Source organism: Oncorhynchus clarkii, chromosome 27 (genome assembly GCF_045791955.1).
Source record: "Oncorhynchus clarkii lewisi isolate Uvic-CL-2024 chromosome 27, UVic_Ocla_1.0, whole genome shotgun sequence".
In the NCBI taxonomy this organism is placed as follows: domain Eukaryota; kingdom Metazoa; phylum Chordata; class Actinopteri; order Salmoniformes; family Salmonidae; genus Oncorhynchus; species Oncorhynchus clarkii.
In genome coordinates this window covers 42,865,234-42,892,056 of record NC_092173.1, presented here as the reverse complement: position 1 = coordinate 42,892,056, position 26,823 = coordinate 42,865,234, and the positions used below count along the sequence as shown (strand labels likewise).

At 46.0% G+C, this 26,823-nt stretch overlaps 1 protein-coding gene across 2 annotated transcripts in view; it reads right to left on the bottom strand.

The window, feature by feature from the left end:
• LOC139385855 (glutamate receptor ionotropic, kainate 1) overlaps window positions 1-26,823 on the bottom strand; it is a 143,374-nt gene that overhangs the window by 36,654 nt on the left and 79,897 nt on the right. For both annotated transcript variants that reach the window (XM_071131121.1, XM_071131122.1), the window contains exons 4-8: window positions 23,637-23,799; window positions 16,297-16,478; window positions 15,569-15,622; window positions 12,873-13,046; window positions 11,498-11,641 (exon numbers count right to left, since the gene is read on the bottom strand). In XM_071131121.1, the coding sequence (XP_070987222.1) occupies window positions 11,498-11,641; window positions 12,873-13,046; window positions 15,569-15,622; window positions 16,297-16,478; window positions 23,637-23,799 (717 nt within the window). The remainder of the gene's footprint in view (window positions 1-11,497; window positions 11,642-12,872; window positions 13,047-15,568; window positions 15,623-16,296; window positions 16,479-23,636; window positions 23,800-26,823) is intronic.

The window sequence follows — 26,823 nt, the reverse complement described above, 5'->3', positions numbered from 1 at the left end:
TGTAGCAACCCGAGGGCGGTCTGTAGCAGCCGAGGGCGGTCTGCAGCAACCCGAGGACGGTCTGTAGCAACCCGAGGACAGTCTGTAGCAACCCGAGGACAGTCTGTAGCAACCCGAGGGCGGTCTGCAGCAACCCGAGGGCAGTCTGTAGCAGCCGAGGGCAGTCTGTAGCAACCCGAGGACGGTCTGTAGCAACCCGAGGGCAGTCTGTAGCAACCCGAGGACGGTCTGTAGCAACCCGAGGACGGTCTGTAGCAACCCGAGGACGGTCTGTAGCAACCCGAGGGCGGTCTGTAGCAACCCGAGGGCGGTCTGTAGCAACCCGAGGGCGGTCTGTAGCAACCCGAGGACGGTCTGTAGCAGCCGAGGGCGGTCTGTAGCAGCCGAGGGCGCTCTGTAGCAGCCGAGGGCGGTCTGCAGCAGCCGAGGGCGGTCTGTAGCAGCCGAGGGCGGTCTGTAGCAGCCGAGGGCGGTCTGTAGCAGCCGAGGGCGGTCTGTAGCAGCCGAGGACGGTCTGTAGCAGCCCGAGGGCAGTCTGTAGCAACCCGAGGGCGGTCTGTAGCAACCCGAGGGCGGTCTGTAGCAACCCGAGGGCGGTCTGTAGCAGCCCGAGGGCGGTCTGTAGCAGCCGAGGGCAGTCTGTAGCAACCCAAGGACGGTCTGTAGCAACCCGAGGGCAGTCTGTAGCAGCCCGAGGGCGGTCTGTAGCAGCCCGAGGGCGGTCTGTAGCAGCCGAGGGCGGTCTGTAGCAACCCGAGGGCAGTCTGTAGCAGCCGAGGGCGGTCTGTAGCAGCCGAGGGCGGTCCGTAGCAGCCGAGGGCGGTCCGCAACAACCCGAGGGCAGTCTGTAGCAACCCGAGGGCGGTCTGTAGCAGCCCGAGGGCGGTCTGTAGCAGCCGAGGGCGGTCTGTAGCAGCCGAGGGCAGTCTGTAGCAACCCGAGGACGGTCTGTAGCAACCCGAGGGCGGTCTGTAGCAACCCGAGGGCGGTCTGTAGCAGCCCGAGGGCGGTCTGTAGCAGCCGAGGGCAGTCTGTAGCAACCCGAGGACGGTCTGTAGCAACCCGAGGGCGGTCTGTAGCAACCCGAGGGCGGTCTGTAGCAACCCGAGGGCGGTCTGTAGCAACCCGAGGGCGGTCTGTAGCAGCCGAGGGCAGTCTGTAGCAACCCGAGGACGGTCTGTAGCAACCCGAGGGCGGTCTGTAGCAACCCGAGGGCGGTCTGTAGCAGCCGAGGGCGGTCTGCAGCAACCCGAGGACAGTCTGTAGCAACCCGAGGACAGTCTGTAGCAACCCGAGGACAGTCTGTAGCAACCCGAGGGCGGTCTGCAGCAACCCGAGGGCGGTCTGTAGCAACCCGAGGGCGGTCTGTAGCAACCCGAGGGCGGTCTGTAGCAGCCAAGGGCGGTCTGCAGCAACCCGAGGACAGTCTGTAGCAGCCGAGGGCGGTCTGTAGCAACCCGAGGGCAGTCTGTAGCAGCCGAGGGCGGTCTGTAGCAACCCGAGGGCGGTCTGTAGCAGCCGAGGGCGGTCTGTAGCAGCCGAGGGCGGTCTGTAGCAGCCGAGGGCGGTCTGTAGCAGCCGAGGGCGGTCTGTAGCAGCCGAGGGAGGTCTGCAGCAACCCGAGGGCAGTCTGTAGCAACCCGAGGGCGGTCTGTAGCAGCCCGAGGGCGGTCTGTAGCAGCCGAGGGCGGTCTGTAGCAGCCGAGGGCAGTCTGTAGCAACCCGAGGACGGTCTGTAGCAACCCGAGGGCGGTCTGTAGCAACCCGAGGGCGGTCTGTAGCAGCCCGAGGGCGGTCTGTAGCAGCCGAGGGCAGTCTGTAGCAACCCGAGGACGGTCTGTAGCAACCCGAGGGCGGTCTGTAGCAACCCGAGGGCGGTCTGTAGCAACCCGAGGGCGGTCTGTAGCAACCCGAGGGCGGTCTGTAGCAGCCGAGGGCAGTCTGTAGCAACCCGAGGACGGTCTGTAGCAACCCAAGGGCGGTCTGTAGCAACCCGAGGGCGGTCTGTAGCAGCCGAGGGCGGTCTGCAGCAACCCGAGGACAGTCTGTAGCAACCCGAGGACAGTCTGTAGCAACCCGAGGACAGTCTGTAGCAACCCGAGGGCGGTCTGCAGCAACCCGAGGGCAGTCTGTAGCAGCCGAGGGCAGTCTGTAGCAACCCGAGGACGGTCTGTAGCAACCCGAGGGCAGTCTGTAGCAACCCGAGGACGGTCTGTAGCAACCCGAGGACGGTCTGTAGCAACCCGAGGGCGGTCTGTAGCAACCCGAGGACGGTCTGTAGCAGCCGAGGGCGGTCTGTAGCAGCCGAGGGCGCTCTGTAGCAGCCGAGGGCGCTCTGTAGCAGCCGAGGGCGGTCTGCAGCAGCCGAGGGCGGTCTGTAGCAGCCGAGGGCGGTCTGTAGCAGCCGAGGGCGGTCTGTAGCAGCCGAGGGCGGTCTGTAGCAGCCGAGGACGGTCTGTAGCAGCCCGAGGGCAGTCTGTAGCAACCCGAGGGCGGTCTGTAGCAACCCGAGGGCGGTCTGTAGCAACCCGAGGGCGGTCTGTAGCAACCCGAGGGCGGTCTGTAGCAGCCGAGGGCAGTCTGTAGCAACCCGAGGGCGGTCTGTAGCAGCCGAGGGCGGTCTGTATTAGCCGAGGGCGGTCTGTAGCAGCCGAGGGCGGTCTGTAGCAGCCGAGGGCGGTCTGTAGCAACCGAGGGCGGTCTGTAGAAGCCGAGGGCGGTCTGTAGCAGCCGAGGGCGGTCTGCAGCAACCCGAGGGCGGTCTGTAGCAGCCGAGGGCGGTCTGTAGCAGCCGAGGGCGGTCTGTAGAAGCCGAGGTACCATGTACCAATCAATAGAAATCCAGTAATTTGACAGAGATTTTCTTTAGTCAAGTTTCTGATAAAACCATCACGTCTGCATTTTGTCATTTTGGCCCATATTTTAATCATGTCTATTTTTGGAAATGGATTTCTGACATTAACATGCAAGAGGGAGACTGAGATGTAAAAAAAAATTATGGTTGTTATATTCAGAATCCACCTTCACATAAAAGTACTTTCTTCTGTAAACAGGATCAGGGTCATTAAAACATAACTCTTAAAACTCTGATCTCAAGGATCACACATACAAACGGACAGACTGATTGGCTACCAGCTCTACAGCAGTCTTGAAAACTGTTTTCTGTCCCTCCCATAAGATAGAATTTGTAGATAATTGTCCCTCTTTCTGGGACTCACCCACAAACATGACCAAGCCTGGCCTGCTGAGGAGTGACGGACTCCATCCTAGCTGGAGGGGTGCTCTCATCTTATCTATCAACGTAGAGCCCTGTCTAACTCCACAATGTGATAGCGTGAAGGTCATGCAGCAGGCAGGTTTGCCAGCCTGCCAGCTTAGTGGAGTCTGCCACTAGCACAGGCAGTGTAGTCAGCTCAGCTATCACCATTGAGACAGTGTCTGTGCCTCGACCTAGGTTGGGAAAATCTAAACATGGTGGTGTTCCCCTGAGCAATCTCACTGGAATAAAGACCTCCTCAATCCCTGTCATTTTTTAAAGAGACTGTGATAATACCTCACAACTCAAAATAGGACTACTTAATAATGTTAGATCCCTCACTTCCAAGGCAGTCATAGTCAGTAAACTAATCATGGATCTTAACCTTGATGTTATTGGCCTGACTGAAAAATGGCTAAAGCCTGAAGAATACTGAGTTAAAAAAGGCCTCTCCAATGAGACACTCAAGTTTTTTTAATCCTGTACCTCTTGACACATTCATGGCCTCTAAACCTTCCAGCTGCCTACTAGACCCTATTCCAACTAAACTACTGAAAGAGCTGCTTCCTGTGCCCTCCTATGTTGAACATAATAAACGTCTCCCTATCCTCCGGATCTGTACCAAACTCACTAAAAGTGGCAGTAATAAAGCCTATCCTGAAAAAGCCGAACCTTGACCCAGATTTTTTTTTTTTTAACTATCGGCCTATATCGAATCTCCCATTCCTCTTACAAACATTTTAGAAAAAGCTGTTGCACGGCAACTCACTGCCTTCCTGAAGACAAATAATGCATATGAAATGCTCTAGTCTGGTTTCAGACCCCATCAGTACTGAGACTGCACTGGTGAAGGTGGTAAATGACCTTTTAATGGCATCAGACCAAGGCTCTGCATCTGTCCTCCTAGACCTTAGTGCCGCCTTTGACACCATCGATCACCACATTACTTGGAGAGATTGGAAACCCTAATTGGTCTACATGGACAACTTCTTGCCTAGTTTACTCGGACAATTTCTTGCCTAGTTTAGATCTTACCTGTCAGAGCGATATCAGTTTGTCTCTGTGGATGATTTGTCCTCTGACTAATCCATTTTAAGTTTTGGAGTTCCTCAAGGTTCCGTTTTAGGACCACTATTGTTTTTACTATGTATTCTACTTCTTGGTGATGTCATTCAGAAACACAATGTCAACTTTCAATGCTATGCAGACGACACACAGCTGTACATTTCGATGAAACACGGTGAAGCCCCAAAATTGCCCTCCCTGGAAGCCTGTGTTTCAGACATAAGGAAGTGGATGGCGGCAAACATTTGACTCTTAATTTCGGGAAAAAACAGATATGTTAGTTCTAGGTCCCAAGAAACAAAGAGATCTGCTGTTTGATCTAACATTGCAAAAAATCGGAAAAGTTTTTTTGTCCAAAAATGATGCAGAAAAACTCATCCATGCTTTTGTCACTTCTAGATTAGACTGCAATGCTCTAACTCTTCGGCTACCCACTCTGGCCATGTATTTAGTGCTTTCTCTATCTGGCTGGTTCCCCTCTCCACTGGGATTCTCTGCCTCTGACCATATTACGTGGGCTGAGACACTGGCTTGAAAATGCTCCTCCATGCCGTCCCTAGGAGTGGTGCATCACGTCGTGCCAGGATCTGTTCGCTATACTTGACTTGAGTGGGTTGAGTCACTGAGGTGACCTTCCTGTCCAGTTTTGCGCCCACTCGGGCTTGTGCGGTGGAGGAAATCTTTGTGGGCTATACATAGCCTTGTTTCAGGGTAGTACTTTGGTGGTCTGTTGGTGGTCTGTTGATATCCCTCAAGTGGCGTGGGGGCTGTGCTTTGGCAAAGTGGGTGTAGTTAGTATATCCTACCTGGTTGGCCCTGTCCGGTTAGCCCTGTCAGGGGGTATATGCATATGCTGCAATAGTCTATGAGCAAGGGGGCTAGGGTCAGTCTGCCCTATCTGGTGAAATTCTCCTGTCTTCTCTGTCCTATACTCCCTCCTAATTCTCCCATCTCTCTCTCTCTCTCCCCTCGCCTCCCGGAGGACCTGAGCCCTAGGACCATGCCTCAGGACTGTGACTCCTGGCTGTCCTCAGTCCACCTGGTCATGCTGCTGATCCAGTTTCTGCTGTTTTGCTTGTAGCTATGGAACCCTGACCTGTTCACCGGACGTGCTACCTTGTCTCGGACTTGTTGTTTTCGACCCTGCTGGTCATATATGAACGTTTGAACACCCAGAAGAATGACTGGGCTTTAAAATGGTCATGTACTGTTTTAATCTCCACTCGGGAAAAGCCAGAAGAGGACTGGCCACCCCTCAGAGCCTGGTTCCTCTCTAGGTTTCTTCTTAGATTCCTGCCTTTATAGAGAGTTTTTCATAGCCACCGTTCTTCTACATCTTCTTTGCTTGCTGTTTGGGGTTTTAGGCTGGGTTTCTGTACAAGCATTTTGAGACATCTGCTGATGTAAAAATGGCTTTATAAATAAATGTGATATGATTTGATCAGGAGTGTCTGTCCTTCTGTCCGTCAGTCTTCCTGTCTATCCGTCTTCCTGTCTATCCGTCTTCCTGTCTGTCCGTCTTCCTGTCTGTCCGTCTTCCTGTCCGTCCGTCTTCCTGTCCGTCCGTCTTCCTGTCCGTCCGTCCGTCTGTCCGTCCGTCCGTCTGTCCGTCCGTCCGTCTGTCTGTCCGTCCGTCCATCTGTCCGTCTGTCATCCTGTCTGTCCGTCTGTCTTCCTGTCTGATCATATACAAATCTTAGAATCAACTACCAGAAGGGGACTCCTACGGTAGATACACCTATAGCTCATCTCTTGGCAGTTGTACCGTAGACTACTTTATCACTGACCTCAACCCAGAGTCTCTCAGAGCGTTCACAGTCAGCCCACTGACACCCCTATCAGATCACAGCAAAATCACAGTTTACCTGAACAGAGCAAAACTCAATAATGAAGCATCAAAACCAAAGGAACTGAATAATATTAAGAAATGCTATAGATGGAAGGGAAGTAGTGTAAAACCCCCCCCAAAAAAATTCCAACAACAAATTCAACCCTTATTAGACAACTTCCTGGAAAAAATGTTTCACAGTAATAGTGAAGGTCTAAACTTGGCAGTAGAAAAACCTAAATAGTATATTTAACCTCTCTGCTTCCCTATCAAATCTAAAAATTTTAAGCAGAAAACGTAAGAACATTAACAAAAATGACAAATGGTTTGATGAAGAATGCATAAAAATCGAGAAACCTATCCAACTAAAAACATGAGCCTACGCCTTCAGATTCTAGTAGGGTGAGGCCGGGTGCTGCAGACGGTTCTAGTGCTTGTCACGCCCTGACCATAGAGAGCCTGTTTTATTCTCTATTTTGGTTAGGTCGGGGTGTGACTAGGGGGGGGGGGGTGTTCCTATCTAGGTTGTTTAGTTCTATGTTGGACTGGTATGGTTCCCAATCAGAGGCAGCTGTTTATCGTCGTCTCTGATTGGGGATCATATTTAGGTAGCCATTTCCCCACTGTTTTGTGGGATCTTGTTTTGAGTTAGTGCATGTGGCACCGCTGAAGTCACGGTTCGTTGTTTGTTTCTTTTTTTGTTGTTTGTAAGTTTCACTTAATAAATTATGTGGAACGCTGCGCCTTGGTCCATCTCTCCACACAACCGTGACAAGTGCCCTCACCAATTCATTGATATATATATGTTGAAGAGGGTGGGGCTTAAGCTGCATCCCTGTCTCACCCCAGGGTCTTGTGGAAAAAAATGTGTTTGTCTTTTTGCCAATTTTAACGTCACAATTGTTATTTGTGTACATGAATTTTGGAATGTTGCATGTTTTTCCCCCAACACAGTTTTCCATTCATTTGTATAGCAGACCCTCATGCCAAATTGAGTCAAAACAGCATGAGAAGACTTTGCCTCTCTCTCTCCCCAAAGAGCTATGGGCCATGGCACAAGCCATGGATTCTTTGTGTCTCTCTCATTCTCTGATCATACCTAGATTAGTAATGCTTGTAATGTTTATTCATGCTTTGTAACTTAAGCTTCATGCCTTGTATGTGAATCCATTCATTTTACTATGTGACTAAATATCTGCCTTTGATAGACAGTTCTTATTCCTTCGTTGATAGCCAATTCCTATAACTCAACGATAGTCTCTTGCATGTTGCTAAATCCATCTACAGTTGAAGTCGGAAGTTTACATTCACCTTAGCCAAATACATTTAAACTCAGTTTTTCACAATTCCTGACATTTAATCCTAGTAAAAATTCCCTGTCTTGGGTCAGTTAGGATCACCACTTTATTTTAAGAATGTGAAATGTCAGAATAATAGTAAAGGGATTTATTTCAGTTTTTATATCTTCCATCACATTCCCAGTGGGTCAGAAGTTTACATACTCAATTAGTATTTGGTAGCATTGCCTTAAACAATTTAAACTTGGGTCAAACGTTTCAGGATGCCTTCCACAAGCTTCCCACAATAAGTTGTGTGAATTTTGGCTCATTCCTCCTGACAGAGCTGGTGTAACTGAGTCAAGTTTGTAGGCCTCCTTGCTCACACACACTTTTTCAGTTCTGCCCACAAATGTTTTATAGGACTGAGGTCAGGGCTTTGTGATACCACTCCAATACCTTGACTTTGTTGTCCTGAAGCCATTTTGCCCAACTTTGGAAGTATGCTTGGGGTCATTGTCCATTTGGAAGACCCATTTGCGACCAAGCTTTAACTTCCTGACTAATGTCTTGAGATGTTGCTTCAATATATCCACATAATTTTCCTCTCTCATGATGCCATCTATTTTGTGAAGTGCAACAGTCCCTCCTGCAGCAAAGCACCCCCACAACATGATGCTTCCACCCCCGTGTTTCATGGTTGGGATGGTGTTCATTGGCTTGCAAACCTCTCCTTTGTCCTCCAAACATAATGATGGTCATTATGGCCAAACAGTTCTATTTTTGTTTCATCAGACCAGAGGACATTTTCCTAAAAAGTACAATCTTTGTCCCCATATGCAGTTGCAAACTGTAGTCCGGCTTATTTATGGCGGTTTTGGAGCAGTGGCTTCTTCCTTGCTGAGCGGCCTTTCAGGTTATGTCGATATAGGGCTCGTTTAACTGTCGGTATATAGATACTTTTGTAGCTGTTTGCTCCAGCATCTTCACAAGGTCCTTTGCTGTTGTTCTGGAATTGATTTTGCACTTTTCACACCAAAGTACGTTCATCTCCAGGAGACAGAATGTGTCTCCTTCCTGAGGGGTATGACGACTGCGTGGTCCCATGGTGTTTATACTTGCATACTATTGTTTGTACAGATGAATGTGGTATCTTCAGGCGTTTGGGAATTGCTACCAAGGATGAACCAGACTTGTGGGGGTCTACAATTTATTTGGGCTGATTTCTTTTTATTTTCCCATGATGTCAAGCAAAGAGGCACTGAGTTTGAAGGTAGGCCTTGAAATACATCCACAAGTACACCTTCAATTGACTCAAATGATGTCAATTAGCATATCAGAAGCTTCTAAAGCCATGACATCATTTTCTGGAATTTTCCAAGCTGTTTAAAGGCACAATAAACTTAGTGTATGTAAACTTCTGACCCACTGGAATTGTGATACAGTGAATTATAAGTGAAATAATCTGTCTGTAAACAATTGTTGGAAAGAATTACGCGTGTCATGTACAAAGTAGATATCCTAACCAACTTGCCAAAACTATAGTTTGTTTACAAGAAATGTGTGGATTGGTTGAAAAACGAGTTTTAATGACTCCAACCTAAGTGTATGTAAACTTCCAACAAGGAACTGTATATGTAGTCAGATAAAAAAAATGTAATAGGCTAGTTGCTTAGTCTCATTACAGGTCGCATTTGAGGTAAACACAGTATAATAGATGTAAATGTTATGTTTGTGCGCATCAGATCGTACACAGATCATATATTAGCATAATGCTAATTTTCTGATAAACATCTTGGTTGGGTTCATTCGAGTGACTGATTGATTGTACACGGGAGGAATTCTCACAATCACTGTATAAGCAATTTGGCAGTACGCCCAGAACATTGCTCTGGGAACTAAAATTAGTATCTCAGTTTCAAGGTCTCAGCTTTGAGAGAAGAAGCCTCGTGAGCTATCGGTCAGTCACATGCAGAAACCAACGTTAATAATGAACAATGTAAATCATGCCTATATAACTTGTCTGTGTAGCTTTACATAAGAGAACTGAAGGCATCGCCCTGGGGGAGCTTCTGACCGACTTGTACTGTGTGTGCAGTGTTTGTTGTAACCCCTCCAGTTAACTGATAGTAACGAGTGATTCATTTAATACTGACTTCAGGTTTCGCTGGTGTTGAATTTCCACCGCATAAACATTTGAACCAATATTACCACACTACACACCTCCATGTAGTGTACTACTCAGTGTACTACCTCAGTGACAGGTAACACCTCTTCAGTCATTGTCAAACACATGCAAGGCATGATTTCCTCCATTGTGAAAAACAATTAAGAAGTTAATGACACACACACACACACACACTCCACACCTTTGGTAGGATCTGGTCTTAACTCCATTCTCTATAGACCACCAGTGATTAAATAAGATGAAGGCAGTGAGATGTGAAAGAATGGATGAAGGAGTGTGAAAAGAAAGGAAAAAAGGCATGAAGGGAGGTGAGAACAAATAGATTGAAGGATCAAGAGAGCAGGGAAAATAATTGATTGGATTTATATTAGCACTTTTCTACCAACTGAGGGACTTTTACATAGTAGAAGGGGAAACTCACCTCATCCACCACCAATGTCCAACCATTTTGTGCCAGAACGCTCACCACTCATCAGCTATCAGGTGGAGAGTGATATATGCCAATTAGGAGGATGCGTAGGTGGCCATGGTGGAATGGGGCCAGGTTGGGAATTTAGCCACGACACTAGGGTTAACAGCCGTACTCTTACGAAAAGTGCCATGGCATTTTTTTTTTTAATGACCACAGAGAGTCAGGATACCAGTTTAACATCCCATCCGAAAGATGGCACCCTATGCAGGGCAATGTCCCCAATCACTGCCCTGGGATTGCCTTAGACCAGAGGAAAGAGTGCCCCCTACTGGACTTCCAATACCATCTCCAGCAGCATCTGGTCTCCCATCCAGAGATCAACCAGGACCAACCCCCCCCAAGCCAGCAGTGGGATGCAGGGGGGTATGCTGCTGACATAAGGGGATGAAAGAACAGAGGGAACGATCAAGTGAGGCGGGAAAGAGGAGGGAGTGAGGAATGGGGGAGGTGGGTAAGAGAAGGGAGTGAGGGATGAGGGAAGATGGGTAAGAGAAGGGAGTGAGGGATGAGGAGAGATGGGTAAGCGCAGGGAGTGAGGGATTAGGGGAGGTGGGTAAGAGGAGGAAGTGAGGGATGAGGGAGATGGGAAAGAGGAGGGAGTGAGGGATGAGGGGAGGTGGGAAAGAGGAAGGAGTGAGGGTTGAGGGGAGGTGGGAAAGAGAAGGGAGTGAGGGATGAGGGGAGGTGGGAAAGAGGAGGGAGTGAGGGATGAGGGGAGGTGGGAAAGAGGAATGAGTGAGGGATAGAGGGGAGGTGGGAAAGAGGAGGGAGTGAGGGATGGGGGGAGGTGGGAAAGAGGAGGGAGTGAGGGATGAGGGGAGGTGGGAAAGAGGAGGGAGTGAGGGTTGAGGGGAGGTGGGAAATAGGAGGGAGTGAGGGATGAGGGGAGGTGGGAAAGAGGAGGGAGTGAGGGATGAGGGAAGGTGGGAAAGAGGAGGGAGTGAGGGTTGAGGGGAGGTGGGCAAGAGGAAGGAGTGAGGGTTGTGGGGAGGTGGGAAAGAGGAGGGAGTGAGGGTTGAGGGGAGGTGGGAAAGAAGATGGAGTGAGGGATGAGGGGAGGGATGAGGGGAGGTGGGAAAGAGGAAGGGAGTGAGGGATAGAGGGAAGGTGGGAAAGAGAAGGGAGTGAGGGATGAGGGGAGGTGGGAAAGAGGAGAGAGTGAGGGATGAGGGGAGGTGGGAAAGAGGAGGGAGTGAGGGATGAGGGGAGGTGGGAAAGAGGAGGGAGTAAGGGTTGAGGGGAGGTGGGAAAGAGGAGGGAGTAAGGGTTGAGGGGCGGTGGGAAAGAGGATGGAGTGAGGGATGAGGGGAGGTGGGAAAGAGGATGGAGTGAGGGATGAGGGGAGGTGGGAAAGAGGAGGGAGTGAGGGATAGAGGGAATACTCCATTATATAGTGGCTTGCCTCACTCACCTCTTTGAACATGTTCATGAATCGTGCTCCGAAGCGCCAGGGTTTGTGTCTGTGGCACTGCAGTGAGCTGACAGTGATCTGAGTGGAGAGCTGGGAGGCTGCTGCCACCATGTACACAGCATCATACATCAACGCTGCCTCAGTCTGGAAGAGATGTGTTTTAAAAAAAGTTGGCTTTAATTGATCTCAATAGTGTACGGCAGGGGTAGGCAACCCTGGTCCTGGAGGACCACAGGCACTTCATGTTTTTGATTTACAGAGCCTTCAGAAAGTATTCATACCCCTTGACTTATTCCACATTTTGTTGTGCTACAGCCTGAATTCAAAATGGATTAAATATATTGTTTCCTCACCCATCTACATACAATACCCCATAATGACAAAAGTGAAAATATGTTTTTAGAATTTTTTTGAAATTGATTGAAAATGAAATACAGAAATATCTAATTTACATACTGTAAGTATTCACATCAATACATGTTAGAATCACCTTTGGCAGCGATTACAGCTGTGAGTCTTTCTTGTTAAGTCTCTAAGAGCTTTGCACACCTGGATTGTACAATATTTGCACCTTATTCTTTAAAAAATGATTCAAGCTCAATCAAGTTTTCTGTTAATCATTACTAGACAGCCACTTTCAAGTCTTACCATAGACTATAAAGTAGATCTAATTCAAAGTTGTAACTAGGCCATGCAGGAACATTCAATGTCGTCTTGGTAAGCAACTCCAGTGTATATTTGTGTTTTAGGTTATTATTGGGTGCGTGACTGCTGTTGTTCGGTCAGAACGCTCAGATCAACCCTACTCCTTGGCCAGAGCGTCCAGTGTGCGCTCTGAACGCTCCGAGAGCGAAACGCTCAGAATTTACGAACAGACAATCTGACAACGCTTTGAGTTAACCAACGCCCAGAGCACACTCTGACACTCCAGAATAAATTTTCGAACACACACGTACTATAAACCAGCCTTTAGTCTTGAACTCTTTGGTTGTTTAGTCCACGGCCTCACATATGAATCCTTAAAGAGATGGGTGGGGCTAAAGCTTAAAAGGGTGTGAAAGATGCTGAATCGGTGTAGACAAAGAAGAGCTCTCCAGTAGGTACCAAAACATTCAAGGTGCATTTTCTCAAAAGTGAGGTTACAAGTTTATCAACTTTCAAAGCAAAACTACTTTCCAATTGTTCCTCAACTGTAGTGTGTGATCTATCATTTTCTAGCTCTGAGTCTCTACTTTAATCCAATGTAAAAAACACAATTTCAAATTTTGCTACATAAGCCCGAAACAAGCCGGTCGGTAATATATTAAATGTAATACATCTCAACAAAATCCCATATTTTGGTCGCATTAACCTTGTCAACATTTGGCCAACGTACCGTCATCATGCCATCCAGCATGCCCGTCTCTGGTTTGGGCGGGGCTTGCTGGCGCTCCATGGACCACTTGTCGACCACGGAGGCGACCTGGGGGTTGTCTATGTTGAGGAGGCGGAACCCGGTCATGTTCACACCACTGTACCTGTACGGCTCCAGGTCCAGAGCAAACAGGTCCTGAAGAGGGAGAAACACCTGGAGTTTAGTAACAAGCAGGTCCTGAAGAGGAAGAAACACCTGGAGTTTAGTAACAAAGGTCCTGAGGAGGGAGAAACACCTGGAGTTTAGTAACAAACAGGTCCTGAGGAAGGAGAAACACCTGGAGTTAGTAACAAACAGGTCCTGAAGAAGGAGAAACACCTGGAGTTAGTAACAAACAGGTCCTGAAGATGGAGAAACATCTGGAGTTTAGTAGCAAACAGGTCCTGAGGAGGGAGAAACACCTGGAGTTTAGTAACAAACAGGTCCTGAGGAAGGAGAAACACCTGGAGTTTAGTAACAAACAGGTCCTGAGGAGGAAGAAACACCTGGAGTTTAGTAACAAACAGGTCCTGAAGAAGGAGAAAGACCTGGAGTTTAGTAACAAACAGGTCCTGAAGAAGGAGAAACACCTGGAGTTTAGTAACAAACAGGTCCTGAGGAAGGAGAAACACCTGGAGTTTAGTAACTAACAGGTCCTGAGGAGGAAGAAACACCTGGAGTTTAGTAACAAACAGGTCCTGAAGAAGGAGAAAGACCTGGAGTTTAGTAACAAACAGGTCCTGAAGAAGGAGAAACACCTGGAGTTTAGTAACAAACAGGTCCTGATGAAGGAGAAACACCTGGAGTTTAGTAACAAACAGGTCCTGAGGAGGAAGAAACACCTGGAGTTTAGTAACAAACAGGTCCTGAAGAAGGATAAACACCTGGAGTTTAGTAACAAACAGGTCCTGAAGAAGGAGAAAGACCTGGAGTTTAGTAACAAACAGGTCCTGAAGAAGGAGAAACACCTGGAGTTTAGTAACAAACAGGTCCTGAAGAAGGAGAAACACCTGGAGTTTAGTAACAAACAGGTCCTGAAGAAGGAGAAACACCTGGAGTTTAGTAACAAACAGGTCCTGAGGAAGGAGAAACACCTGGAGATTAGTAACAAACAGGTCCTGAGGAAGGAGAAACACCTGGAGTTTAGTAACAAACAGGTCCTGAGGAAGGAGAAACACCTGGAGTTTAGTAACAAACAGGTCCTGAGGAAGGAGAAACACCTGGAGTTTAGTAACAAACAGGTCCTGAAGAAGGAGAAACACCTGGAGTTTAGTAACAAACAGGTCCTGAGGAAGGAGAAACACCTGGAGTTTAGTAACAAACAGGTCCTGAAGAAGGAGAAACACCTGGAGTTTAGTAACAAACAGGTCCTGAAGAGGGAGAAACACCTGGAGTTTAGTAACAAACAGGTCCTGAAGAGGGAGAAACACCTGGAGGTAGTAACTAGCTATTTTCTGTGTGGTCAGTCAGTGGCACAAGGTTAAATAACGTGGTCAGGGTAAACTCCAGACTCCTATAACCCTCTCAACAATTGACCTTTCAGCCCTATCAATAATCCTCAAAATGATTGACCTTTCACCCCTACCTACAATCCTCAAAACAATTGACCCTTCACCCCTACCTATAATCCTCAAAACAAATTGACCTTTCACCCCTACCTATAATCCTCAAAACAATTGACCTTTCAAATGATATACTCAGAGAGACTCCAAACAATGGGAGAAGAATGTAATATGTAATACCATGGCATTTGAGAAAAGTACACATGTTACTATTCCGTTAGATTTCAACACTGTGTTCACCAGCAGTCTTAATATTACCCGTGTCTGGATACCCGTGTCTAGATACCCGTGTCCGGAGACCCGTGTCCGGAGACCCGTACTTGAGGTCTGAATTGTAAGGATTTTGGGTATGTGAAAAAAATGCCATTTTATTCTATGTGACATTTCTAAAAATGTAGTATGCTTTAAATGCCAGTATTTCCTACTCATTTAGGCTTTTCATCTAGTAGAATTCTCTGCACACTATTGAGGAAGAGAATCGTATATCTAAAAACCCACATGTTTTGACAATAGCTGATAATCAGCTGAGGGGGACGCGCTGTACCAAAATGAACCAATGGCAGGAATCAATGCAATTGCACATTTAGATGAGGTTGTCACGCCCTGACCTTAGCGAGACGTTTTATTTCTCTATTTGGTTAGGTCAGGGTGTGATTTGGGTGGGCATTCTATGTTTTCTATTTCTTTGTTTTTGGCCGAGTGTGGTTCCCAATCAGAAGCAGCTGTCTATCGTTGTCTCTGATTGGGAATCATACTTAGGCAGCCTTTTGCCCACCCTAATGTTGTGGGTAGTTATGTATTTTCTGTTTGTGTCACGGTCGGTTTCTGTTTACATGTTTTTTTGTTGTGAGGGTTTCACTACGATTAAAGACGTGGAACTACACGCACGAACTACATGACCCTTGGCTCATTCATGACAGGGAGTTTGAAGACAGCGAACGTGACAGAGGTATTCTCAGTAGCAGGAGACACGTACTCTGGTTATTTGTTACTTACTGCATTCGTTTTGACCAAACAGTACGTTCTAAATGGTGCGTATTGCGATGAATACGATTAGTACACAGTGTGCCGTTTAGACACACGGCCTGAATCAAAGTAATAAAACAATCTTCTTACCAGAGTAGTGAAGAAGAAGTGGTAATACTCAGTCATCATCCCCATGGACATGATCTGTATAGGAGAGACGGAGAGGATGAGTCCCAAAGGGCACCCTATTCCCTATGTAGTGCACTACTTTTGACCAGGGACCCATAGGGCTTTGGTTTAAAAATGAAGTATACTATATAGCAAATAGGATTCCATTTGGGACCGAAGAGATAGACAGAGCTCAGCTCACACACCGCTAGTGTTCTTCCCAAGCCAGCACAAATCACATTTACTAGCTTAAACTCCATCCATCCATAACTATAGCCATACCCCTGGGCCCACTGCAAATTACACACTTCCTCCGTTTCTAGCAGGGGCTCATTTTGTTTGGTATGCACGCTGTGCATTTAGGTGACTGTATGAGTAATAAATGTCTCAATTGGTACACATTCGTGTGGTGTTTCCATTTATCTGTTTCACAGCTACTGGTTTTAAATGTGTGTGTCTGAATAGAAACAAGCTCAATTTGGCATTGGAAATGAACATACTGTAGGATTTCTGCAGGGGATAGAAAATCGACTAATCTGTCTGGCCACAAAATCCAAACTGGAATTGTGTTAAAGAGGAAAGGAGATGAAAGTAGAGGAAGGGAGAGGGAAGGAAAGGAAAGGAGAGGAGAGGAGAGGAGAGGAGAGGAGAGGAGAGGAGAGGAGAGGAGAGGAGTGGAGAGGAGAGGAAGGGTAAGCAGACATACTGACCTGTTTGAGTACGTCTGCGGAGGTCTGGTAGGAACAGTCGAAGATAACATAGAACTCTTTCCCCTTCTTCATCTCCTTTAGTAACGGCCGGGCGTCTTTACTCTCCGTCGGCAGCTGGCGAATCTTAATCTTGATGCTGTACCTGGACGGAGCTTTGATCAGCTCCTGAAGACGAATCAACCCTGGGACAGAGAAAGGGAAGGAAATAAAAACAGATATGTTATGGGTAAAAGGGCTTTACAAACCGATCTTGGTTCAAAGCAGATTTAAGATACAGTCCGGGGGATCTTAAAGCACTTACAAATTCCTAACATATCATACGATTTGGATGACGTAGGTCAAAGCAGTAAATTCAAAAGTGACCAAACTCCACCAATACTACAATATGACTGGAGAAGAACCAAACCCAAGGCAGCCCACATGCACCTCTCATGCACACATTTCAATTGAATACATTCAGTTGGACGACTGACTAACGTTAGGTATCCCCCCTTTCTCTTTCCCTTATTGATGTCACTTGTTAAATCCACTTCAAATCAGTGTAGATGAAGGGGAGGAGACAAGTTAAAGAAGGATTTTTAAGCCTTGAGACAATTGAGACATGGATTGTGTTTGTGTGTCATTCAGAGAGTGAATGGGCAAGACAAAATATTGAAGTGTCTTTGAACTGGGTATGGAAGTAGGTGCCAGGCGCACCGGTTTGAGTGTGTCAAGAACTGCAACGCTGCTGGGTTTTACACGCTTAACAGGTTTCCATGTGTATCGGGAATGATTCACCACCCAAAGGACATTCAGCCAACTTAACCCAACTGTGGGAAGCGTTGGAGTCAACATGGACCAGCATCCCTGTGGAACGCTTTCGACACCTTGTAGAGTCAACATGGGCCAGCATCCCTGTGGAACGCTTTCGACACCTTGTAGAGTCAACATGGGCCAGCATCCCTGTGGAACATTTTCAACACCTTGTAGAGTCAAAATGGGCCAGCATCCCTGTGGAACGCTTTCAGCACCTTGTAGAGTCCACATGGGCCAGCATCCCTGTGGAACATTTTCAACACCTTGTAGAGTCAACATGGGCCAGCATCCCTGTGGAACGCTTTCAACACCTTGTAGAGTCCACATGGGCCAGCATCCCTGTGGAACATTTTCAACACCTTGTAGAGTCCACATGGGCCAGCATTCCTGTGGAACGTTTTCAACACCTTGTAGAGTCCATGACCTGACAAATTCAAGCTGTTCTGAGGACAAAAGGGGGTTTGCAACTCCATATTAGAAAGGTGTTCCTAATGTTTAGTCCACTCAGTGTAAGTAGTGCACTACCTTTTGAACAGGACCCATTCAGCTCTGGTCAAAGTAGTGTATATGGAATATGGTTACATTTGGGACACAGACATGACTACATGACTATATTCAGAAAAGCCTCATAATGTCTATGACCCTATTAGTAGTGGCCAGACAACATAATGATCCCACAACAATAACAATTAACCAGTAATATATTCACACTATAACTTCCTATCTAATTCGGTGCAATTTAACTGAAGCCTATTGGTCCTGGTCAAAAGTAGTGTACTAAATAGGGAACGAGGTACTATTTGGGATGCAGAGGGAGTGTACTAAATAGGGAACGAGGTACCATTTGGGATGCAGAGGGAGTGTACTAAATAGGGAACGAGGTACTATTTGGGATGCAGAGGGAGTGTACTAAATAGGGAACGAGGTACTATTTGGGATGCAGAGGGAGTGTACTAAATAGGGAACGAGGTACTATTTGGGATGCAGAGGGAGTGTACTAAATAGGGAACGAGGTACTATTTGGGATGCAGAGGGAGTGTACTAAATAGGGAACGAGGTACTATTTGGGATGCAGGGGGAGTGTACTAAATAGGGAACGAGGTACCATTTGGGATGCAGAGGGAGTGTACTAAATAGGGAACGAGGTACCATTTGGGATGCAGAGGGAGTGTACTAAATAGGGAACGAGGTACCATTTGGGATGCAGAGGGAGTGTACTAAATAGGTAATAGTCAGGGGGCTACAGGAGGGGATAGAGGGATTGTTTAGAGTAGGATGGTAGAGGGATTGTTTAGAGTAGAATGGTAGAGGGATTGTTTAAAGTAGGATGGTAGAGGGATTGTTTAAAGTAGGATGGTAGAGGGATTGTTTAGAGTAGGATGGTAGAGGGATTGTTTAGAGTAGGATGGTAGAGGGATTGTTTAGAGTAGGATGTAGAGGGATTGTTTAAAGTAGGATGGTAGAGGGATTGTTTAGGGTAGGATGGTAGAGGGATTGTTTAGAGTAGGATGGTAGAGGCATTGTTTAGAGTAGGTCGGTAGAGGGATTGTTTAGGATGATAGAGTGATAGTTTAGGATGGTAGAGGGGTTGTTTAGAGTAGGATGTAGAGGGATTGTTTAGAGTAGGATGTAGAGGGATTGTTTAGAGTAGAATGTAGAGGGATTGTTTAAAGTAGGATGGTAGAGGCATTGTTTAGAGTAGGAGGGTAGAGGGATGGTTTAGAGTAGGTTGGTAGAGGGATTGTTTAGGATGGTAGAGGAATTTTTTGGATGGTAGAGGGATTGTTTAGAGTAGGATGGTAGAGGGATTGTTTAGGATGGTAGAGTGATTGTTTAGGTTGGTAGAGGGATTGTTTAGAGTAGGAGGGTAGAGTGATTGTTTAGGATGGTAGAGGGATTGTTTAGAGTAGGATGGTAGAGGGATTGTTTAGGTTGGTAGAGGGATTGTTTAGGATGGTAGAGTGATTGTTTAGGTTGGTAGAGGGATTGTTTAGGTTGGTAGAGGGATTGTTTAGAATGGTAGAGGGATTGTTTAGAATGGTAGAGTGATTGTTTAGGTTGGTAGAGGGATTGTTTAGGTTGGTAGAGGGATTGTTTAGAGTAGGATGGTAGAGAGATTGTTTAGGATGGTAGAGTGATTGTTTAGGTTGGTAGAGGGATTGTTTAGAGTTGGAGGGTAGAGTGATTGTTTAGGATGGTAGAGGAATTGTTTAGGATGGTAGAGGGATTGTTTAGAGTAGGATGGTAGAGGGATTGTTTAGGTTGGTAGAGGGATTGTTTAGGATGGTAGAGTGATTGTTTAGGTTGGTAGAGGGATTGTTTAGAGTAGGAGGGTAGAGTGATTGTTTAGGATGGTAGAGGATTTGTTTAGGATGGTAGAGGGATTGTTTAGAGTAGGATGGTAGAGGGATTGTTTAGGTTGGTAGAGGGATTGTTTAGGATGGTAGAGGGATTGTTTAGGTTGGTAGAGGGATTGTTTAGAGTAGGAGGGTAGAGTGATTGTTTAGGATGGTAGAGGAATTGTTTAGGATGGTAGAGGGATTGTTTAGAGTAGGATGGTAGAGGGATTGTTTAGGTTGGTAGAGGGATTGTTTAGGATGGTAGAGTGATTGTTTAGGTTGGTAGAGGGATTGTTTAGAGTAGGAGGGTAGAGTGATTGTTTAGGATGGTAGAGGAATTGTTTAGGTTGGTAGAGGGATTGTTTAGGTTGGTAGAGTGATTGTTTAGGTTGGTATAGGGATTGTTTAGGTTGGTAGAGGGATTGTTTAGAATGGTAGAGGGATTGTTTAGAATGGTAGAGTGATTGTTTAGGTTGGTAGAGGGATTGTTTAGGTTGGTAGAGGGATTGTTTAGGATGGTAGAGTGATTGTTTAGGATGGTAGAGGGATTGTTTAGGTTGGTAGAGGGATTGTTTAGGTTGGTAGAGGGATTGTTTAGGTTGGTAGAGGGATTGTTTAGGATGGTAGAGGGATTGTTTAGAGTAGGATGGTAGAGGGATTGTTTGGGATGGTAGAGGGATTGTTTAGGATGCTAGAGGGATTGTTTAGAATTGTAGAGGGATTGTATAGGATGGTAGCTGGATTGTTTAGGATGGTAGAGGTATTGTTTAGGATAGTAGAGGATTGCTTTGAGTAAGATGGTAGAGGGATTGTTTAGAATAGAATGGTAGAGGAATTGTTTAGGATGGTAGAGGGATTGTTTAGAGTAGGATGGTAGAGGGATTGCTTTGAGTAGGATGGTAGAGGGATTGTTTAGAATAGAATGGTAGAGGAATTGTTTAGGATGGTAGAGGGATTGTTTAGAGTAGGATGGTAGAGGGATTGCTTTGAGTAGGATGGTAGAGGGATTGTTTAGAGTAGGATGGTAGAGGGATTGCTTTGAGTAGGATGGTAGAGGGATTGTTTAGAGTAGGATGGTAGAGGGATTGCTTTGAGTAGGATGGTTGAGGCATTCTTTAGAGTAGGTCGGTAGAGGGATTCTTTAGAGTAGGATGGTAGAGGGATTTCTTTGAGTAGGATGGTTGAGGAATTGTTTGAGTAGGATGATAGAGGGATTGTTAAGAGTAGGATGATAGAGGGATTGATTTGAGTAGGATGGTTGAGGCATTCTTTAGTGTAGGTCGGTAGAGGGATTTTTTAGAGTAGGATGGTAGAGGGATTTCTTTGAGTAGGATGGTTGAGGAATTGTTTAAGTAGGATGGTAGAGGGATTGTTTAGAGTAGGATGGTAGAGGGATTGTTTAGAGTAGGATGGTAGAGGAATTGTTTGAGTAGGATGGTAGAGAGATTTCTTTGAGTAGGATGGTAGAGGGATTGTTTAGAGTAGGATGGTAGAGGGCAGTTTAATCAAGGTGAGATTGATTAAAAGTGCCTTCAGAAAGTATTTATACCCCTTTTTGTTGTGTTACAGCCTGAATTCAAAACAGACATGTTAGTTAGAATAACCTCTGGCAGCGATTACAGCTGTGAGTCTTTCTGGGTACGTCTCTAAGAGCTTTGCACACCTGGACTGTACAATAAATGTTGCATATTATATTATATTTAAAATTCTTCAAGCTCTGTCAAGTTGGTTGTTGATCATTGCTAGACTGCCATTTTAAAGTCTTGCCATAGATTTTCAGGCCAATTTAAGTATGTAACTAGGCCACTCAGGAACATTCAATGTCGTCTTGGTAAACAACTCCAGTGTATATTTGGCTTTATGTTCTAGGTTATTGTCCTGCTGAAAGGGGAATTTGTCTCCCAGTGCCTGTTGGAAAGCCTGTGCTTAGCTCTATCTGTCACGCTCTGACCTTAGATCTCTAGTTTCTTTATATTTTGGTTAGGTCAAGGTGTGACGAGGGTGGGTATGCTAGTTTTTGTATTGTCTAGGTTTTTTTTGTATGTCTAGGGGTTTTGTAGGTCTAGGTATTTGTATGTCTATGGTGGCCTGATATGGTTCCCAAACAGAGGCAGCTGTTTATTGTTGTCTCTGATTGGGGATCATATTTAGGTAGCCATTTTCCCTTTTGTGTTCGTGGGTTCTTGTTCTATGTTTAGCTGCCTGTCTGCACTATTCGTATAGCTTCACGTTTCGTTCGTTGTTCTTTATTGTTTTTGTTTAAGTGAGTTTCTCTTTATTAAAAGTATGAGGAAATCTATCCACGCTGCGCCTTAGTCTCCTTCGTATAACGCTGTCACAACCACTAAACTTTGCAACTGTTTTACAGTCACCATTGACCTCATGGTGAAATCCCTGAGCGGTTTCCTTCCTCTCCGGCAACCGAGTTAGGAAGGACGCCTGTATCTTTGTAGTGACTGGGTGTATTGATACACCATCCATAGTGTAATGAATAACTTACCATGCTCAAAGGGATATTCAATGTCTGCTTTTTTAAAATCCATCTACCAATAGGTGCCCTTCTTTGAGAGGCAATGGAAAACCTCTTTGTTCACTGCTTGACTGAGGGACCTTACATATAATTGTATGTGTGGGGTACAGCGATGAGCTAGGTCATAAAAAAAGTTAAACACTTACTGCACATAGAGTCCATGCAGCTTATTATGTGACTTGTTAATTAAGCAACTTTTTTTTACCCCAGAACGTATTTAGGCTTGGCCAAACAAAGGGGATGAATACTGATTGACTCAAGACATTTCAGCTTTTCATTTCTAATTCATTTGTAAACATTTCAAAAAACATAAATCCACTTTGACATTATGGGGAATTGCGTGTAGGTCAGTGACACAACATCGACATCTCAATTTATTCCATTTTAAATTCAGGCTGTAAAAAAAATGTATAAAAAGTCAAGGGGTGTGAATACTTTCTGAAGGCTCTGTATTTGTGTGTCTTGTCACATTGCAAGACAGAACAGCACAAACAGATCTGGGATCAGGCTAATAAACAGTTCTGGGACCAGGCTAATAAACAGATCTGGGATCAGGCTAATAAACAGATCTGGGACCAGGCTAATAAACAGATCTGGGATCAGGCTAATAAACAGTTCTGGGACCAGGCTAATAAACAGTTCTGGGACCAGGCTAATAAACAGTTCTGGGACCAGGCTAATAAACAGTTCTGGGACCAGGCTAATAAACATTTCTGGGACCAGGCTAATAAACAGTTCTGGGACCAGGCTAATAAACAGTTCTGGGACCAGGCTAATAAAAAGTTCTGGGACCAGGCTAATAAACCGTTCTGGGACCAGGCTAATAAACAGTTCTGGGATCAGGCTAATAAACATATCTGGGACCAGGCTAATAAACAGTTCTGGGACCAGGCTAATAAACAGTTCTGGGATCAGGCTAATAAACAGTTCTGGGATCAGGCTAATAAACAGTTCTGGGACCAGGCTAATAAACAAACACTCCAAGGGACATTTTCATCTATATAGAGGAATTTCAACTATTAGCCCTTCATAACACCATGCAGCATCACATCTAACACAAAGCAAAGAAGAGTGCTAGGCTGCATCCCAAACAGCACCCTATTTCCTATGTACTGCACTACTTTTGACCAAAGCCCTATGGGCCCTGCTACCACTACTTCTCATTCTTGGCTGATGCAAGCAAGCAATCGTTCAATATTATTAGAGCCATTGCTGCTGATGCCTTTTACAAATATAATAGCCACACATCTACAAAAAGATGTGATTACTAAGACCTATAGCATTGCGTTGTACTAGAAAATGTTGCTCTTCTCAATGAAGCATTGCTTGAGGAACCTGCCAAGGCTATCCTCTGTCACCCTTAGCTTTTTGCTGTCCCCTTAGCCTACATCTAGGGCCCAGATGTTCCTGGTCCTTCCATCGACATCCATCACATCCTGTCTCACTGTTCAGGTCAGATCATTGACCACATGTGTCCTCTTAAACCACAGTAATTGTCTGTTAAGATCAAACTGAAGTGAAGGGGGAATTCAGCTACTACTGAAGCTTGTTTCTCAACTTCAACTTTCAGTGCTGAATTTCCTCTTCACTTCAGTTTGCTCCTCAATTGTTGCACCTTGGTCGGAGAATGAGGTAGTGGTAGGGCTCCCCTCCCTTTGTTTGTTTAGATCACTCACCAGTTGCATCCTCGTAAACCACAGTGACTGTCTTCCACTTGTAGTACTGTACGATGTCCAGTATGGCTCTGCTGATGGAGGCATACTCTGGGTACAGGTTGATGTAGAAGCTGTCCTTGTTGTCCACAGAGGGGTGTTTCCACCGGGTCTGGATATGAGGTACCTTAGGAGGGACATAAATACAATGTTTATTTTTCATCAATGTTATGTTAAGTGATCATTTGTTATGTGAGGAACACAAATGCAATGTTTTTATTTATTTTACTCGAGAATCGCATTAGAAATAAGCTTAAAGCTTTAATGTGTTCTCCTCTGGGAATTCTTTGTACTTTTAAATGGTTTTAAACAGGTACAAATTGTTTTTACCCCCAAAAAATAAATCAGTCAATCAATCAACCAATCAATTTTAAACAATATGATGTTATGTGATGGTGTGCTATGTTATGTTATGTGATATGTTATGTGATGGTGTGTTATGTTTTGTTGTGTGATATGTTATGTGATGGTGTGCTATGTTATGTTGTGTGATATGTTACGTGATGGTGTGTTATGTTGTGTTGTGTGATATGTTATGTGATGGTGTGTTATGTTGTGTTGTGTGATATGTTATGTGATGGTGTGTTATGTTGTGTTGTGTGATATGTTATGTGATGGTGTGTTATGTTATGTTGTGTGATATGTTATGTGATGGTGTGCTATGTTATGTTGTGTGATATGTTATGTCATGGTGTGTTATGTTATGTGATATGTTATGTGATGTTTTGTTGTGTTGTGTGATATGTTATGTGATGGTGTGTTATGTTATGTTATGTTGTGTGATATGTTATTGGGACGTTAGGTTGCGGTGGTTCCTTCTTTAAAAGTTGCATCATACTGCAGTACACTTTGCAGGCTGCTGCAGCATTCTGTGGCACGTTATATTTTTGTCAGCCATTTCTTCTGTTAAGTTGCTAGTTGCTAGTTTGACCACCAGAGGGCATTTTTGACAAGCATTTGATAGTCTTCCGTATTGGCATTAACAGAGAATTTAAAACCTTTTTTGTAATGACATAGTATAATGGGATTGATTTTAAGATAGCCTGCAAAGTAATGTCATACTTTCCAGGTCCATACCCAAACAGTTCGAACTACTAATTTTGAAAATTACTCTCTCCAGAAATAAGTCTCTCACTGTTGCCGCCCGCTACCGACCCCCCTCAGCTCCCATCTGTGCCCTGGACACCATTTGTGAATTGATCGCCCCCCATCTAGCTTCAGAGTTTGTTCTGTTAGGTGACCTAAACTGGGATATGCTTAACACCCCGGCAGTCCTACAATCTAAGCTAGATGCCCTCAATCTCACACAAATCATCAAGGAACCCACCAGGTACAACCCTAACTCTGTAAACAAGGGCACCCTCATAGACGTCATCCTGACCAACTGGCCCTCCAAATACACCTCCGCTGTCTTCAACCAGGATCTCAGCGATCACTGCCTCATTGCCTGTATCCGCCACGGAGCCGCAGTCAAACGACCACCCCTCATCACTGTCAAACGCTCCCTAAAACACTTCTGTGAGCAGGCCTTTCTAATCGACCTGGCCCGGGTATCCTGGAAGGACATTGACCTCATCCCGTCAGTTGAGGATGCCTGGTCATTCTTTAAAAGTAACTTCCTCACCATTTTAGATAAGCATGTTCCGTTCAAAAAATGCAGAACTAAGAACAGATACAGCCCTTGGTTCACTCCAGACCTGACTGCCCTCGACCAGCACAAAAACATCCTGTGGCGGACTGCAATAGCATCGAATAGTCCTCGTGATATGCAACTGTTTAGAGAAGTCAGGAACCAATACACGCAGTCAGTCAGGAAAGCTAAGGCCAGCTTCTTCAGGCAGAAGTTTGCATCCTGTAGCTCCAACTCCAAAAAGTTCTGGGACACTGTGAAGTCCATAGAGAACAAGAGCGCCTCATCCCAGCTGCCCACTGCACTGAGGCTAGGTAACACGGTCACCACCGATAAATCCATGATTATCGAAAACTTCAATAAGCATTTCTCAACGGCTGGACATGCCTTCCGCCTGGCTACTCCAACCTCGGCCAACAGCTCCGCCCCCCCCGCAGCTCCTCGCCCAAGCCTCTCCAGGTTCTCCTTTACCCAAATCCAGATAGCAGATGTTCTGAAAGAGCTGCAAAACCTGGACCCGTACAAATCAGCTGGGCTTGACAATCTGGACCCTCTATTTCTGAAACTATCCGCCGCCATTGTCGCAACCCCTATTACCAGCCTGTTCAACCTCTCTTTCATATCGTCTGAGATCCCCAAGGATTGGAAAGCTGCCGCAGTCATCCCCCTCTTCAAAGGGGGAGACACCCTGGACCCAAACTGTTACAGACCTATATCCATCATGCCCTGCCTATCTAAGGTCTTCGAAAGCCAAGTCAACAAACAGGTCACTGACCATCTCGAATCCCACCGTACCTTCTCCGCTGTGCAATCTGGTTTCCGAGCTGGTCACGGCTGCACCTCAGCCACACTCAAGATACTAAACGATATCATAACCGCCATCGATAAAAGACAGTACTGTGCAGCCGTCTTCATCGACCTTGCCAAGGCTTTCGACTCTGTCAATCACCATATTCTTATCGGCAGACTCAATAGCCTCGGTTTTTCGGATGACTGCCTTGCCTGGTTCACCAATTACTTTGCAGACAGAGTTCAGTGTGTCAAATCGGAGGGCATGCTGTCCGGTCCTCTGGCAGTCTCTATGGGGGTGCCACAGGGTTCAATTCTCGGGCCGACTCTTTTCTCTGTATATATCAATGATGTTGCTCTTGCTGCGGGCGATTCCCTGATCCACCTCTACGCAGACGACACCATTCTATATACCTTCGGCCCGTCATTGGACACTGTGCTATCTAACCTCCAAACGAGCTTCAATGCCATACAACACTCCTTCCGCGGCCTCCAACTGCTCTTAAACGCTAGTAAAACCAAATGCATGCTTTTCAACCGATCGCTGCCTGCACCCGCATGCCCAACTATCATCACCACCCTGGATGGTTCCGACCTTGAATATGTGGACATCTATAAATACCTAGGTGTCTGGCTAGACTGCAAACTCTCCTTCCAGACTCATATCAAACATCTCCAATCAAAAATCAAATCAAGAGTCGGCTTTCTATTCCGCAACAAAGCCTCCTTCAC